The sequence below is a fragment of the Crotalus tigris genome, unplaced genomic scaffold, assembly GCF_016545835.1.
Source record: "Crotalus tigris isolate CLP2741 ecotype Arizona unplaced genomic scaffold, ASM1654583v1 scf7180000023658.1318691, whole genome shotgun sequence".
In the NCBI taxonomy this organism is placed as follows: Eukaryota; Metazoa; Chordata; class Lepidosauria; order Squamata; family Viperidae; genus Crotalus; species Crotalus tigris.
The window spans coordinates 26,185-39,350 of record NW_024100104.1 but is presented as its reverse complement, the minus strand read 5'-3'; the positions used below and the strand labels follow the sequence as shown (position 1 = coordinate 39,350).

Here is a 13,166-nt window from a genome sequence, read left to right as displayed (position 1 = left end):
AATCCAGTGGTCCCCAGCCCCTAGTCCGTGAACCAGTACCGGTCCGTGGCATGCCAGCAACCGGTCTGCACAAACAAGCCAATCTGTGGGATGCAGGCAGCACACAAAACCACACACTTTCCGGTCCATGGAAAAACCTTTCACCACAGAACCAGTCTCTGGTGCCCAAAAGGTTGGGGAGCTCTGCCTTAATCCAGTGTTTCTCAACCTCAGCAACGTTTTAAAATGTGTAGACTTCAACTCCCAGAAAGACCCAGCCAGCAAGCTTGGCCAACGCCTTAACCGCTCTTCCTAAATTCCTGAGTCTGAACTGAGAATGAGAATTGGTGTTATTTACTGACTTTCCAGTTACATTTTAAAGTCACAGAAATGTGGGAAATTGAACACATTTCTCTCTCCCCCACTTTTCTATTACGGCCAAAAGTCGAGTGAGAAGGGCAGGATAATTTCACTTTTAAGACTCTTTCCCGAAGCATCCGCTATTTTAATACGAGCGTTAACCAGCATATTAACATGTCAACTTTTACCATTTTTTTTAAAGAAATGCTTCACATTCGTTAAATTTTCAAACGGCAAAGGATTGTATTTCTGCTGCCTCTGACAGCTTTGGGAGGCGTTAGGCTGTGGCGGATAGATTGAGAAGCTTCTGTTCTGAATCGGCGGAGCGGATACAGCATCTTAAAAGGCAGAGATGCCGCGCTGCGAGGAAAAAGTCGGCAAGCAGGAACACCACCGGCATCTGTATCCGATCGATTCAATCGCTCTTAGGCGACGAGCGTGGCGTGTCGCTTCTTTACTCGTAAAGATGGGGCGGAGCGAACAAGGGACTGCCTAATTCTACCCGAGAGGGAAAGGTCGGCCCTGGTCTGGTGCAAAAGTGAGTACATGGCAATGACTGCTGCCTGCGAGGCGCACAGAAGAAACTTCCGCCTGGTGACACTCTTCCCTTCCTTTCCCCTCCCTAACACTTTGCTACAGTGGATCAGAATTTTCTTCCAGGGCCTGCGATTCCCGTGCTCCTTCTGCTCTAAACGCCTGATATAATTTTCTCGACAGCTCGAAAAAAACGAGCAGCGAGCTCTGGCTTTGCCCCCCTCGTTTGTTCCCTTTCCTATTTAAGTCCTAGCAATCGTAAAAAGAATAATAAATCCGATTGCAAGCCAGTTCGAGGTCACAAAAGAGAGTGCAATTTTTGAAATTTTCCAGTTAGCAGGAAGTGGGTTAAAAAAGGGATGTTCAAGCCAAATGTCAAAGTTCGTTTTCTGGATTTCAGCTAGCAGAATTCTCTGCCACAATGACCTGCCAAGTGGAGAACTCCAAAGCACCTGGAATTAATGTACTATATTCGGAAATTGTCAAGATTGGGAAACACTGCTGAACCTGTATTCATTTAACTACTGTGTTAAGTAAAGTGATGAAATAATTTGAAGATAGGAAAAGTAAAACTTAGAAGGCTTATCTGATTTAGTCTCATTTATGGTTTGCACCCAAACAGCCAAACTTCCATGCCCATTTCTGGGGATATTTTGCACTTTGTGCATGCTTTGTTTGTAAAATGAGTTTTCATATTTATTTCTTCTATAGTAAAAATGTCATTTCAAATACTGAACTGTATTTTGAATGAGGACCTTTCATGTATGGGAGCACAGGCGATTAATTATTCACATCACTCAACTTGCAGAATTAATACAATTACATTTTATTGAAAATGTATTTTCTCCTACATAGCAATGTAGAAAAAACAGGATAGGTGAAGTCAATTGTGATTTTTAGTCTCTGACCCCCTAGAGCAGTGATGGTGAACCTTTTACAGACCGAGTGCCCAAACTGCAACCCAAAACCCACTTATGTATCGTAGGGTGCTGGGTGGGTGTGGCCCATTGGGTGGGTGTGGCCCGTTGGGTGGGCGTGACTGCAATGGTAACGGCAGACTGGGTGGGACTAAAAAGTTCAATCAATTCCAACTTTGCGAGATCTTTTTTTTTCCTGCGAAAAGTTGAAATTGATTGATCGATCGTTTTGGGGGGGTTTTGCACACAGCGACGGAGGCCTAAAGCGAAAAGGTTTTATAAAACCCAGCTGAAGGTCTAGGACTGGGGCGAGGGCGCGCGTGCCCACAGAGAGGGCTCTGGGTATCACCTGTGGCACATGTGCCATAGGTTCGCCACCATGGCCCTAGAGTAACTTAGCAAATTGTTGTATCATGTGATCTGTGTATGACTATGACTTTCTAAATGGTCTTCATTTGAAATGGTCTTCATTTTTTAAAAAGTGAAAAATGTGATGGGAGCTTTTTGGAAAGAGGGATTCAATCTGGTTATTTTTGTGTTTCAGGTTGATTATGGCTTTTTCCAGCCTTGTCTGGCATTGTCTATTTCAGTACATTGGAACTGTACCCAGGTTGGCTACCAGATGCCAGAGAAAAACTAGGAGCATATGGACTAGGATTGCTGCTCTATCCAGAATCGAAAAAAAAGCCACAGAACCAGTGAAGACACTTCTGCTCTTACCTTCTCTCCAGTGGAGCATCGGCAACATAGCGAAGAGAAATCTGCACACCAGCCAACTTCATCTCCAGGAAGTAATGCTCACCTGTGAACGGTATGGGGTAGAGAGGCTGCCCTTTGCCCATATTTCTGATTCTGATTTAACTTTCTTTGAGCACCTTTTGCCTGGGAGGGTCATTACTGATGCAGAGGAACTCAAACCTTTCAATGTGGACTGGCTAAAGTCTGTGAGAGGTAAATCATTTTAATTTTTTTTTACAACTGGACATTGCTATAGTTGCCATCCTGATAAAGCATTCTGCAAACAACATAGGACAGGTCTTTAGTTCAAAGCATTATTTAAGGATAAATCTGGCATTGAAGAGGAAATTATAGTGCATAGGAGTATCCATAGTGTAATACCAACTAAATTACATTACGTAGCTATCTTTTTTTTTTAATTAAGAAATAAGTGATGGGAAAACCGGAGGGGGGTTAAAATTAAAGATAACACTGAACTTCCCTCTCCCCCATCCAACCCTGCGCATGAAGGGTTAGGTAATTGGATTAAGAAAAAAAAAAACTTAAATCATGCTTGTAATAGAATTCTCATCTTATTTCCATTGCAGGCTGCAGTACAGTACTGCTAAAGCCACGGACAACAATGGAAATGTCTCAGATTCTCAAGTAAATATGTTTCTTTGAACATAGTGTACAGTGTTAGAAATTTTGTTATTTAGAAGAACGTGCCTTCTGTATTGTTCATACACGTGTGAAGAACAGAGTATATAATGAAGCAAAATGGGCCACGTCCTGTTACATTTCTGAAGACTGAATGATTCAGGAGTTAGGATTGTAGTTTTTGAAGAAAAGTTTTCTTTCCATTTTTCTCTCTCTCCCCCCCCTCCCTCCCTCTTCCACAGCCTCCTTGACTCTCCTCCCTCCCTCTCTCCCTCCCTCAATCACTTTGGTAACTGAACTATCAGTGTAAAGACTGGAGCAGGTAAAGAACAGTTAGTATTGTTTAAGGTGCATTAAGTAGGAAAAACTCCTCATAATAAGCAAGGTCTTATATGATAAATGAATTGATGTTTAAGAGGATAGAAGAAAACTTTTAATTACTGCATATAGAGAATAAAATATCACAGTAATTTTTATCTCCTGGATCTTGTCATAGTCTCTTAATTGATGAACAAGTAATTTTTATGTGGGAACACAGAACAATTCTCTGCACTTTTCAGTTGACTCAATTGTTCTTTAAAAAGAAAAACTGAGACAACACTAAGGAATCCTCCGAGTATATCAGCCTTGTGCTTTTAAGAATATCTTATAACCTTAGAACAGATAAAAAATACTGTCAAAATTGTGCTTCCAGATAGATGGATTTTTCTACCCTAGATTGCTTTCAGACTCAGCATGCATTTGTTTAATCCCCTCCCACAAACAAATGGTTTTTATAGAAGATTTAAATATTGTTGACTATAATCTTTCCAAATTTCCCAACATTTTAATCTTTTTTTTTACTACTGTAGCCTTTCCTCCAAAAGTGGAAAAATGATGGAATAGCTGCTTGGTATCTTTGGACTGGAAGCAGTAGAAGCCTTCAGTCAGGAAGCATTTATACATCTATAGTGTATAGAAGCATCTAGAGCAGTGGTTCTCAATGTTTGTGTGACGGCAACCCCCGTCACACAAATGTTCTGCGCATGTGCGGCGCCGCGCGCATGGGGCGGGGCCGTGCATGTGCAGTGCGCATGCGTGGTAGCGCCCCCATGTGTGGTGCGCATGCGTGGTGGCGCCCCCCGTGCGTGGCGCGCATGCGTGGCGGCGCCCCCTGTGCGTGGCGCGCATGCGCGGCGCCACCCCCTGAGGGGAGGAAATGGTGGATCGCCTTCTTTGGCGACCCCTGAAAAATGGTCGATCGACCCCAAATGGGGTTGCGACCCATAGGTTGAGAACCGCTGATCTAGAGTCAAAGAGAGCTCTGCATATCAACTCTCCTAGAAAACAGCTGCAGATTCTCCTAGGTCATATTTGCACATCCATGTGTGCAAGCACATCACCATTTGAAGAAGCAATATCAACTAAATATATACCAAATGCTGAAAGCCTTTAGTACAAATGTGTACTGAATGCTGACAATTACAGGTGGTTCTCAACATATGGCCACAATTGGGACCAGAATTTTTGTTAGTAAGCAGGGTGGTTGTTAAGTGAGTCACACTTGATTTTACAACCTTTTTGACATGGTTGTTAAGTGAATCACTAGTTGTTAAGTGAATCACATGGTTATTAAACAAATCTGGCTTCCTGCATTAATTTTGCTTCTCAAAAGGTGACGGGGAAGGTCACCAATGGCAATCACATGACCCCAGGACACTGCAACCATTGTAAATACATGTGGGTTGCCAAATGCCTGAATTTTGATGACCATGGGGATGCCTCAATGGTCATAAGTACAAGAACTGGTGGTAAATTACTTTTTTCAGTGCTGTTATGACTTTGAATGGTCCTGGTTGTAAGGTGAGGACTAGCTGTAAATGTTGACAATCATTTCCTGAATTTTGGATGAACTCCCACTTCTAGCCATCCCCATGTGTTAATAAAGGAATCATATTGACTTTCTGACTAGAAGCCAGAAAGTTTATTCTGACTTGATCTGGGGAGACCTAAAATAATCGTGTCATGGATGCAGCATTTTTAACTTCTAGAATAGTAAAATGTTCCTTTTCAGATACTGCAATGAGAAGAACTTGGCCGTGAATCCTCAGGGAGGCAATACCGGCCTTGTTGGTGGCAGTGTTCCTGTCTTTGATGAGATCATTCTTTCCACAGGACTTATGAACCAGATCATCAGTTTTGACCATATTTCTGGTAAATTCTTGTCAAGGTTTGAGAGGCAAATCTGGTGGCTTGATAGAATTTTCTTTTCAGGGAACATGGTTTCCAGACTTAGAAAGCCTGATAAAATTGTTCTCTCCCCCCTCCACGCCTATAACAACAGGAAAAAAAAAATCTAAGTACAGGAGATAAAGCTATTTAAAAGTCTGCATCCTCAGCCATACCTTTGAAGACTTCAAAGTGTTCTCTAGTCTAAGAAAGGATCTTGCATATATAATAGTCACCTTACTATTATAAGGAAGGTTAGTTGAAGAGATAGTGACCTACTCAAGGTGATCCAACTGAGTTCATACTACACTTTTAAATTTATTTCCTTTTCTTGTTTTGCCCAATATATTGAGCCATAAATTCACCAGAGACTGCGTTAGGCAGCATGCTAAATGAAAATAACTGGGTCAAATTAAAATTAATTGAGCTTAGCCAGTTGTGAAGAAGCAGCTGCTAGATCTTTGATTATTAATTGTATCCCACAAATCCAACTAGCTTGTTTTATGCCTGAATTTTGAGAAAACTTCTCCATTAGAAAGAGAATTATTTTTATCTGACATACTGTAACTTGATATTTATGTCCCAGGAATCCTGATTTGCCAGGCTGGCTGCATTTTAGAGAACCTCAACCAATATTTGGAGTCAAAGAGTTTTGTCATGCCTCTTGACCTTGGAGCCAAGGGCAGTTGCCATATCGGAGGAAATGTAGCTACAAATGCAGGGGGCTTGCGCCTCCTGAGGTATGGGTCCCTTCGAGGGACAGTTCTTGGATTAGAAGTGGTAAGTTGAAATTCAAAAAAGCGCTTTCTGTTTTTTAATTTAAAAAAATAATAATTATTCTCTACCATTTATTCTTTATTCTATTGCAAAGGTAGTACTACCTTTTTTTCTACAAAAATACAACTTAGAATATACTGTTTCTTTAGTTCAGCCTGTGTAACCATCATAAACAAAATTTAAAATAAAAACATTGTATTGATCTATTTGAAATAAAGCTGATTCATTAATGATGGACCAAAGTTTGTCCTCTTTTAGGTGCTGGCTGATGGTTCCATCCTGAACTGTTTGGCATCGCTGCGGAAAGACAATACTGGCTATGACTTGAAGCAGCTTTTCATTGGCTCAGAGGGGACTTTGGGGATGGTCACTGCTGTGTCCATTCTCTGTCCACGGAAACCAAATGCTGTGAATCTGGCATTTCTTGGTGCGAGTCATTCCTGTCTCTTGTTTTTAGATGCACTTTTTGTACTTCCAAGAGTTGCACAGGAAGAATGCATCTGAGGCAGCAGTTAGTTTATCAAAGCTACTTTCTTATATTTAGGTTTTGTAACTATTTGATGTGATCACCAGTGTTATTCATAGAAACAGGGATGAGAATGGAGAAAATTTATGCCATTAGCAAACTGCTTTTTACTATTGGCATGGAAGCCACATGCAGATGTAAGAAATCAGGGCATCCTGAAATAATAACTGAATATGAAATGAAATTATCATGAATCTTGTCTAATTTATAGATGCCACCTCAAAACTGTGTCAATGACAAATCACAGCTCTGATGTGAAATAAACTAATTCCTTACTTGTACCTAAAACTACAACAAAACCACATCTGGCTACCTCCTTTTTTCCTCTGTGCCTTTATGAGTTGCCTTTACTATACCTTCACTCCATTTCTGGGGCACCTTTAAGTTGTTCTTAGTTGTACTGGTTTTGAAGTAACACTTTCCTCCTTATTTTGACATAGGTTTTGCCACGTATGTAATATAATGTGTTATACCAACTAATTTGTTGGTGATGCAGTCGAGTGGCTTCTAAGGGATGGGTTCAACCTGGGAATCTATTGGTCCTATTAGTTCTGGTGCCCTTTGAGGCCTGGCTACTTTCTTCTGGGTCCATTCTGATTTGGGCAATGGGTAAGTCTAGGTCTTTAAAACCAGGCTCTTGCCCAGTACCTACCAAATCTCCAAGCTATTCCTGGTTGCAAAACTTGAATCAGCCTGAATAGCTGCTGATAGGCCGCAGGGTGGGGGCAGTGCATGATGATGTTGGGAAGAGAGAAGATCTTGCTCTGATGTTTCATAGTGTGTCTTTTCCCACACCTGTTCAGCTCTTGTCTGGGATGCTTTTGAACATGACTTTAGTACTTTTTTGGAATGGCACACATATCAGCAAAGAGTCATATTCCCATTGAACACATTTACAAAACACTTGGGCCTAAACAGAGCAAATGTCAGAATTCAGCTTTTCCTCCAGCTCTGTTTCATCATATTAAGATGGATAGTGGATGTTTTCAGTTGGTGATATTTGTTTGGGGAGGGGGAGTGTCAAGCAAAGCTAGGGGGTCCAATCTGGGTCAGTTACCGGGACCAGAGGTTTTGTCTTCTGAGCTCGTGCTAGAGCCCACCCTCAGGGAATTTCTGTGTGTTCCCTGAAGTCCCCTGAGGATGGGGACTCTGGCACAAATCCGAAAGCTTGGAAGACAAAACCTCTGGTCCTGGTGACTGATCCAGATTGGATTCTGCAACATTGTCCTGGGATACGTTTGTTTGCCTTCGTTTGTGAAAGCTAGGGGAATCGATTAATTTCTGCTTTTCATGCACTCTAAATGAGAACAGTTAAATTTCTATTACCTATTTTAGTTTTGTAGAAATGACTCTGTCAGTTTCATTTTCTTTTATTAAACTTGGAGTAAAGGTAGAATGAATTAAGGTAAAATTACATATTTAAAGAAAAAGAAAGAATAGATACCATTTTTTATTTTTATGTGCCTTCTTACTTATTTTCTGTGGTTTTTGCTTTCACCATAAAGCTTGCCCAAGTTTCTCTCAGGTCCTGAGAACCTTCACAATCTGCAAGGATATGCTGGGAGAGATTCTGTCTGCTTATGAGTTCATGGACAATGGATGCATGAAGTTGGTAGAGAGACATCTGAAACTGACCAACCCAGTAGCAGGTACCAACTGCTCCCAAATGGATTCCTATGTATGCATATTTATTTTTGCTTAAATAATTTGATGGCTGGCTTTAAATGTACTAGATTCATTTGTACTTAATTTGCTTCCCTGTTACCTAAATTAATTTAGTTCTTCAATATATTTTGCTCAGAGTTACATGATGATGTAGATATTGTGATCTTGCATGAGAATATTTATTGTTTTTTAAAAATCATTATTAAACCTATGACTTTAACAAAAGTCCAATTTATTATGATATCAGGGAAAAGTGATTGCCAATTTCCTTAATTTATAGTTTAAGTTAATGTAGAACAGTTAAGAGACTTAGGAGGGAGTTTATAATCTCTGAGTACGCTTAAATAATACTTGATTTATTAAAAGCATCTCTCTGTAGATGTTATACTTTAGTTCACATGCTTTCAAAATGTGATTTGCCATTGTTCTGTGTTCTGGACCTATTTCTTCATTCTGCTAATTGGAGCCAGAGATTCTTGAAATTTGATCATAAAGATTATATTAACCATTGTTCATGATCTTGGCTAAAATGTAAGGGTCATTGATGTTATAGAATTACAGAAGATAATTTGGCATAACATGTAGTGAATAAAGAGGATGATCTTTATGAAGAGAGAGAATTTCCATTCTCCAAGCAATATGTTGATAATAGGATAATTTGAGCCAGGCTATTTATGCCCTGAGTGAGAACTTTGGGTTGATTTATTGATGCTCCATTGGTTTTCTAAGCTATGCACAATATTCTCAGGTGTCTTTACCAACCCCAAAGTTCAAAAGCATCAATATTCTTCCCATCCTGTTTTTTTAAAGTCCAACTTTTGCTTCCTTAGAATGTCACTGGGAATACTATGGCTGGCATGATTCTGATCTTTGTAGGTATAGACTAGTGCTTCCCAACTTTGATAACTTTAAAATATATGGGCTTCAATCCCCAGAATTCCCTAGCCAGCATCACGGTATTTAAATATATTTTCCAAAGTCTTCACGGCTGCTCTACCAATTACTGGTGTGGGGTGTATTTCTTGACTGCTTGTTCCTTTATGGTGATGGCTGATCCCATACTTCAGTATCTTCATTGTTAATTCTAAGGCTGGCTGTTGTATCTTTTGTCATTAATTTGGTCTTCTTTATATTTAATTTTAGTCCTATTTTTTCACTGTACTCTTTGACTTTAGCTGGGCAGCTGGGATAACTTTCACACTTTGGGTGACCCTGCTGGGAATATTGGCATACACTCCTGACATTCTTTGCTCATCTCTCCCAGCAACATCCCATCCCTACAGTAGGACTTTGAGTGTATGTGTGTGTCCCAACTCTATATTATTCAATTTTCATAATCTAGGAAATTTAACTTGATTTTTATATATAAATATCAGAGCTCCAGTAGATGTATTTGTTTGAAACTATATGACTCTTTAATTCTGCTTTTTGTAAACCTAGAAAGTCCTTTTTATGTGTTAATTGAGACTTCAGGCTCCAATTCTACTCATGATGAGGAAAAACTCAGCCATTTCCTGGAACATGTAATGGGCTCAGATTTGGTAGCAGATGGAACTCTGGCCTCAGAAGGAAAAAAGATAAAGGTATTTTTTTCCTTTCTTACTAACATGTTTGGTTTGGATTCAAATATGATTTAAATTTGAAACATACATAAATTGAATTTGCAACTACTGGCCATGTAGTTTTAATAAGTGATCATTAAATGCTAAATTCAAACACTACAATGTGGCTCAGTTGGAGTCTCAGAGAACTTTCTAGATCAAGGGTCCCCAACCTTTTGGGCACCAGGGACCGGTTCCGTGGAGAGAGGTGTTTCTGCAGACCAGAAGGTGTGTGGTTTTGTGTGCTGCCTGCATCCCGTGGATGGGGCTTTCCTTGTTTGTGTGGACTGCTTGCTGGCATGTCGTGGCCCAGCAGTGATCCACAGACTGAGGGTTGGGGACTCCTGTTCTAGATTATCTGAGGGAATGTTATTTCCAAATCTTAATGATGTTCTAGTATGATCAGGCACAGTAGATGCACTTTGGGTTCCATCGCTCAAAGAAAATCATCTTATAGGACCTGGGAGTGTGACTGCTCTATTGCAGAAATTACCCTCAATCTGTGGGTCTTGTGTGACTACCAGTACCCATCTATAATCCTCAGAATCCCACAGAATGAGTGAGTCTAAAATTTACATGTTTTGTATTTTAAAGACTCAGTATCATTGGCCATCATCTCCTAAACCCTCAAGGAAGACAAAAGATCATAGTGCAGTTTCTAGATTTAAAAAGTTGTCCCATCTTTGCTTCTAGTCTAATGTTTCATACAAGAATGCCTCTAAACCCCTTATCAGTCCCATATACTATATGCTACACAATTAAAAAAAGTGGTTGAAAGGCTGCAATTTAATGTTTTGTTTGGAAATAGGCCCAGAGATAGAAAAAAGACAAAAGACAAAGATAACTTGAGTTGCAGAGTGAATTTTGGGTCTAAAGGAGATGGGAGCTATTTCATCAAATTGCTTTTTAGTAAATGGAGGTTTGGGGGCCAGGCCACATAGAATGGTACATATTTTGTGAATAAGTAATTGCCTTTCTCTATAGAAGGTATGTCAGTCATATTGGAAGAGTGTAATTCCAAATGTGCCTCCTATCCCTGATTTATACACAAGACCTTTTGGCCCCAAATCCTATAGTGCTGATGTTTTCTGTGCAAGCATTGCTGCTCAATGTGCTCATCTAAATGAATATAATGTAAATTACTTATTGTATGTTCTTTTTAACTTGGTTTTCATTAAAAAATAATCTAAAGCAGAATACAGTGGAACAAACCAATAAAAATAATACAACATTCAGAAATGAGAACAACATAAAAACACAGTTAAACCTATAACTTTTGTCAATCATATGTTCTTTAAGAATGCCAGTGTGGTATTGTTTCTTCCAAACAATATATCTGGTCGATTACAGGCATTATGGGCTTTACGGGAACGGATCACAGAAGCCCTGACATGTGATGGAGTTGTTTATAAATATGACATTTCACTCCCTGTCGAAAAACTCTATGATCTTGTGACTGACATGAAAGTACGTCTGGGTACAGCTGCTAAGAATGTCGTTGGCTATGGACATCTAGGTGAGTTCCAATATGGTGATAAAAACCTTAATTATGGATTATTTGGATTTTGAATCATTGTAGCAAAATCACTGATTGTGTTTCAGTTCTGGATTTAAATCTCACTTCAGTTTTCAATTGTTAGATAATTTTAAACCATTATCTTTTGGTCTCAGTCAAGTTGGTGTATTTGTGTGTGGTTCAGGCATCTGCAGCAAAGATATAATATTTGCTGACCTGACATAATTACCATAAGCATGCATATTAGATGAGGAAGTGTTGTTGGCCCAGAATAAATTATGTTTTAAAAATTAAAAATGAAATAATCCATTGCCAGATTGTAATAATTTGGGTGATTTTCTCTGGAAATGCTGAAGTCATACGAGTTCTTTGGGCAGGAAATTTCAGAAAGAGACCACTCAACATGGATATAGGGCATTATTTCCTAAGACCATGAACAAACCTTACGGAAGGTGCAGATTGGCAGTGTTGTTCTAGCAGCTTATAGGGAGCGTTTTTGAAAGGGACAGAAGGCCAGGCTTTATAACAAATATGGATAAAGATCTAGCATGATAACTGAAAGTGAACATGCAAAGTTATGCACAAAGATTAAACACAGATGCCTGCTACCAAGAAACTAGTGTCCCTCTGTATTTTTTTCTATCTTTGAAGAATATGATAGTTATATATTTTAGTTCTTTTTTGTTCAAAAATAAAGCTATGAACTATGGTAGACTGGTATGATCCCATGTTTAGAATAGATTTCAGCATTTCCAGAGAAGATCAAAATATTGCAACATGTTGGCTTACCATTTCTACCATCTCCAGTTAACTGCAAAGGAGTATGGAAATTGGTGCATTTTAATAAAAAATATTATTGCATATCACAGCTAAGGAATTAGTAAAGTATTGTCTGCTTTCTCTTTTGAAACCAATTCTCAGTATTATGCATATCACAGACAGAGAATAACTGTATTGTCTATTTTCTTCTTTTGAAATCAATTCTTATTTCTGGTTTGCTTTGACAGGAGATGGAAACTTGCACCTGAATGTCACAGCAGAGTCCTATAGTCATTCTCTTCGGGATGCCATTGAGCCATATGTGTATGAGTGGGTGTCACAATATTATGGAAGCATCAGTGCAGAACATGGCCTAGGTTTCAAGAAGAAACATTATATCCATTACAGTAAGCCCAAAGAGGCAGTTCTTCTCATGCAGCAATTCAAGGTTATGTTAGATCCTAAAGGAATTTTAAACCCTTATAAAACATTACCGTCAAAGGCTGTATGATGATTCTTTTGAAAGAATTGATCTGTTGCTTGAAGTATGGTGTATCAGGTCTTTTTATAAATGAACTCTGAAGCCAGAGCCAATTTTCTATTTTTTTAAAAGAAGGAATAATAAAACAATTGAACTGTATTAACTTCCCAGACCACAGTTTTACTTTCTAATCTGAATGAAAATGTTGGCAGCTTTAGAAGAAAAAGTCCAGTACCTAATTAGTAGAATACGTAACAGGCCAGTTATGCCGCTCAGAAATTCCTTCTTTGCAGCTGAGTTTTTTACAGGTGGTAGCTGTCAAGGTCAGATAAGTTTTTTCTGGAGTCTTCTGGGCTTCAAGCCAAGTCTCTTTTAGGCAATAAGAAGTTGTAATACCATACTTCACTAAGATGTCACCGATGCTGTGTAAAGCTTTTTAAGTCCAAAGTTTTTATGATGGTTTTTC

At 39.2% G+C, this 13,166-nt stretch overlaps 1 protein-coding gene across 2 annotated transcripts; it reads left to right on the top strand.

Annotated features, from left to right (window-relative positions):
• The first annotated feature begins 126 nt into the window (after window positions 1-126).
• On the top strand, window positions 127-12,859 carry D2HGDH (D-2-hydroxyglutarate dehydrogenase). Of its 2 annotated transcripts, none has more exons than XM_039320576.1 (10): window positions 127-877; window positions 2,335-2,741; window positions 3,116-3,173; window positions 5,221-5,360; window positions 5,962-6,155; window positions 6,411-6,579; window positions 8,184-8,356; window positions 9,810-9,926; window positions 11,295-11,460; window positions 12,468-12,859. In XM_039320576.1, exons 2-10 carry the CDS (start codon window positions 2,342-2,344, stop codon window positions 12,728-12,730), a joined length of 1,680 nt encoding a protein of 559 aa, XP_039176510.1. In that variant the 5' UTR covers window positions 127-877; window positions 2,335-2,341; the 3' UTR covers window positions 12,731-12,859. The 2 variants fall into 2 exon arrangements, with proteins under 2 accessions (XP_039176510.1, XP_039176511.1); XM_039320577.1 differs by having other exon boundaries at window positions 130-877; window positions 8,184-8,327; window positions 9,784-9,926.
• Window positions 12,860-13,166: the final 307 nt, after the last annotated feature.

Bases quoted from the DNA above. Each gene is read 5' to 3' on its own strand.
- D2HGDH (XM_039320576.1), top strand. From the start codon at position 2,342: ATGGCTTTTTCCAGCCTTGTCTGGCATTGTCTATTTCAGTACATTGGA. The intron at 2,742-3,115 runs GTAAATCATTTT...TTTCCATTGCAG, and splicing joins CTGGCTAAAGTCTGTGAGAG to GCTGCAGTACAGTACTGCTA. The intron at 6,580-8,183 runs GTGCGAGTCATT...TTCACCATAAAG, and splicing joins TGTGAATCTGGCATTTCTTG to CTTGCCCAAGTTTCTCTCAG.